The sequence below is a fragment of the Brienomyrus brachyistius genome, unplaced genomic scaffold, assembly GCF_023856365.1.
Source record: "Brienomyrus brachyistius isolate T26 unplaced genomic scaffold, BBRACH_0.4 scaffold37, whole genome shotgun sequence".
Classification (NCBI taxonomy): Eukaryota; Metazoa; Chordata; class Actinopteri; order Osteoglossiformes; family Mormyridae; genus Brienomyrus; species Brienomyrus brachyistius.
In genome coordinates, this window is record NW_026042312.1 from 3910274 (window position 1) to 3913856 (window position 3583).

Below are 3583 nucleotides of genomic sequence, written 5' to 3' on the forward strand. Positions count from 1 at the left end.
AGCTACTGAAAGAAGTAAAGTTAGTAGCGTCGATTATTTTAGTTAGCTACTCCACAACACTGGACATAAAAATAACTGAACAATGTTAACATTTTCGTAATTTAAGCCCTCTCAACAGAAGCACTTTAATGAGAATATTTGAAAAATTAACTGATAACATATCAGTTATCTATATTTTTTTAATTTACTTTGAAAACAGACTCAAATTAAGCCTATACGAAAAATTCAGAAGCCTATACAGTCTCAAATGAAGCCTGTTGCGTTTTTATACAATCGGTCTGGGATTCCGCTTAACGTCACGCCCGAAGCTCACACTTTGATTGCAAACGGGAAGAAACATAACTATTGTCACGTACATCGGCGGATGTCATCAATTAAGCCTGCATACTGGAGACTACAAAGGGACATCACACGCAACGGGGGTTGCGAAGTATTGCCAATGTTTCATTTCTATATCGAGCGCTTGCTTGTCCAGTGTCATTCCCTCATTCCTTACCTTGCCTGCCTTCCTTTCCCAGAGCAGCCCTCGTCCCTGAACCTCCCGTCCTGCCTTCCCTGCCAGCCCCAGGATCTCTCGTCTCCCCTTCACTTCATCTCCATGTCCTGTGCCTGCCTGTTGGACTGGATCTCCCCGGCTACCGAATCTACCTTCTGTCCCCGACCATTCTTCTTGCCTGGCCCATTGAAAGCCTGTTACCTGCTCGATCTAATAAAGATCGCTCTGTTCCGCATTCCTGGGTCCGCGTTTCCCTGCCGAGGGTGTCCTAACAATTATGTCTCCAGTAATAATTTTCTGCTAATAGCATTAATTCTCTTATTTCGGTATCGGTGTACTGCATGTACATGTTATCACCATCAAAGAAAAAAACGCGTTATGACTTATCAGTCATTATTATTGTTTTTGTCGTTTATTTAATCGTGTAGCAATACTGCCACTTGTCATATTATTAATTGCGTATTTATATAATATTAACCAATGACCAATCTCTGTATCTTACTAGCATCTTTTGCGCATTTGTCTTTGTATCAGCCGTAGCGGTCTGCAGGGGGAATCGCAGAAGCTGGAGTTTCTTAGAGCGCTGCATGGGTTTGGACAAACATTAGGTATTGGTAATATTACTGGACAAAAATATATCGTTATTGGTGTCCACCAAAGTTTCCAGCACTAGCTACAAGAAATGAGATTGAATGCATTTGCTTGTTTTTATTTGTATTTATTTTTTAAAAAGTTTCTTACATTATATCCGTGCTTTTTAAAGGTTATATCTCAATTTTTCAAAAGTAAACACAAAAAGGATGACACTTAATGCCCCCTCCCTGCCCCCACCCTATTTAGAACGTTAGCGTTCCATTACGTAAAAATGCAGTACTACGTCATGATGCACCGCTTATAAATAATCTGTTTGATAAGGGAGAAGCAAACACAAACGATTCGTGAGTGCATCGTACGTGTTGTAAGAGCAAGTGAAGCTGAAAGACATTGACAGTGAAGGTAAGGCCTCCCCTTCAAAATGTATACTTCACTTAGATCAAAGGTCTTAAAGTAAAAAAAACGCTGGGAGATGCTAAACTACCGACCGCAAAACGTGCAGACTGGCGGGTGTCAATTGCGCTGGAATGACATTACATGGTTTTAATTTTTCTCTGATATCGGCCGGCCATATACAGTAATTTGTTTGAGACCCCTGAATTTAAATAATAATTATTTTTTATAACGATGGTGGCCTATATAATGTGCCGATTTACTTGTGAAGTTGTTTAGCTGGTTGACATGGCATTGATTACTGCTTTTTAAGAAAGTGCATGTAGTCTCACACTGCAGAAGTCCATTGCTCAGTTGTCAGCATGCTCAGCGTGTCGCCTGTGATGTGTCCTGCACAGCAGCAGGCTACATTGCGTTTAATGGACTAATACGTCTTCAACCCATTAAATGATTCCTTTCTCTCTCCCTGCCAGTGATGGCTCCCTCTATTAATCTCTTCACCTTCCTCGTCCTGTCCCTGGTGGGGGGCAGCTCTTCATGGGACGAAGCTTCGCCTTGCGGATCCGGCTCCATCCTGACAAGGCCCTACACGGCCTTGTGTGAGCTGGATGCGGTGTGGGGCTTGGTGGTGGTGGTGGCGGCAGCGGCGGCGGCCCTCGCCTCGCTGATCCTGCTCCTGGTGGTACTGTGTCGCCTGCGGAAGATCACAGAGGCTGAGGAGCGCAGCGGGGTGGCGCCGCTACTCCTGCTGCTCGCTGCCATATTTGGGCTTTGTGGCCTCAGCCTGGGATACATCGCTGAGCAGCAAGAGAGCCTCTGCTTCGCCCGGCGTGTCCTGAGGGGGGTGTTGCTTGCTATCTGCAACACATGCCTCGTGTTTCATGGTCTGCGACTGCGCCGGTTGGGACAAGGTGCTCATAGCCCCAGCACAGGTCAACTGATGGGGCTGGCGGTGGCCTTGGCCGTGTTGGATCCGGAGTGGATCCTTCTAGCCACGATGTCCACATGCCAGCCAGCCTGTGAATACCAGCCGCTGGACTTTGCGCTGGCCACCACGTATGTGCTGGTCCTGCTCCTGGCAGCACTGGTGGGGGCGGCCTGCAGTCTGTGGAGGCAGCAGCCACGGTGGAGGTGCAGGACCGCGTGGCTGCTCATCACCTGCCTGGCCTCAGTCCTGCTGTGGGTGGCCTGGATCACCTTCTGCCTGTATGGCAACGCGGCGCTTGGCCTGTCCCCAACATGGGACAACCGGGTACAGGCAGTGGTGCTGCTGGCACAGGCATGGCTGCTCATACTGCTGCACGCTGCTCCTGAGGTCCACGCCACCTTACGGCCCCCGTCCCGCATGAGAGAGGCCAATTTAGAGGAGGGCCTCTCTCACGTGTAGTTTGGAGCAAACCAGGGCTTCATGTTCAGTGACAACAACTCAGGTATGGTACTTTGTTTTCGCTTCTTTGACCTACTCTGTGACTCTGTGTGTACTTGAGAGAGAGCATAGCCCTCGCTCTTTCCTCACATGGAGCCCCTACTGGAAGTCTGTGGAACAGCAGCATATAAACAAGGCCTATTGACCTTTCCCTGTAACACAGATCTCACTTGAGCAGAGCTTAGGTACCATGGCTGCATGTGCCCCCCCCCCCACAACAATCCCAATAAAAAATGTGAAGTATGACTACTGCACTGCTGAAGGATGTTTACATGATCAATATCTGTCTCTCTCCTGCAGGTGTCCTCCCCAGCCCCCAGGAAACATTACATTTTAAATAAATTATACATATATCATCATCTCTGGAAGTGGTGTGTTTTTTTAGGGTTAAAAAGTTGAGAAACATTCAATGGTCATCATCATACCATATATCAGTAGCCCAGCCACTGGTCAGTTCCTTCACTCTACTGTTACAGACTTTCATGAAAACATTTTTTAAATGTGGGTGTTTTACCTGTATGATATGCTTCCCTTTTGTACTGGACATAAAATAGAATTTAATTTTTACATTATATTACTCATACAACAGGCGACATGGTGGTGCAGTGGTTAGCACTGTTGCCTCACACCTCTGGGACCCGGGTTCGAGTCTCCGCCTGGGTCACATGTGTGTG

The 3583-nt window shown here is 47.0% G+C and overlaps 1 protein-coding gene across 1 annotated transcript; it reads left to right on the forward strand.

Moving 5' to 3' along the window:
• The first annotated feature begins 1085 nt into the window (after positions 1-1085).
• LOC125722181 (G-protein coupled receptor family C group 5 member B-like) lies at positions 1086-2885 on the forward strand. The gene is made up of 3 exons (XM_048998367.1): positions 1086-1104; positions 1412-1492; positions 1957-2885. Exon 3 carries the CDS (start codon positions 1959-1961, stop codon positions 2868-2870), a length of 912 nt encoding a protein of 303 aa, XP_048854324.1. The 5' UTR covers positions 1086-1104; positions 1412-1492; positions 1957-1958; the 3' UTR covers positions 2871-2885.
• The last annotated feature ends 698 nt before the right edge of the window (positions 2886-3583 follow it).

What these genes read in the sequence shown, in the direction of transcription:
- LOC125722181 (XM_048998367.1), top strand. Translation starts at nt 1,959, where the DNA reads ATGGCTCCCTCTATTAATCTCTTCACCTTCCTCGTCCTGTCCCTGGTG.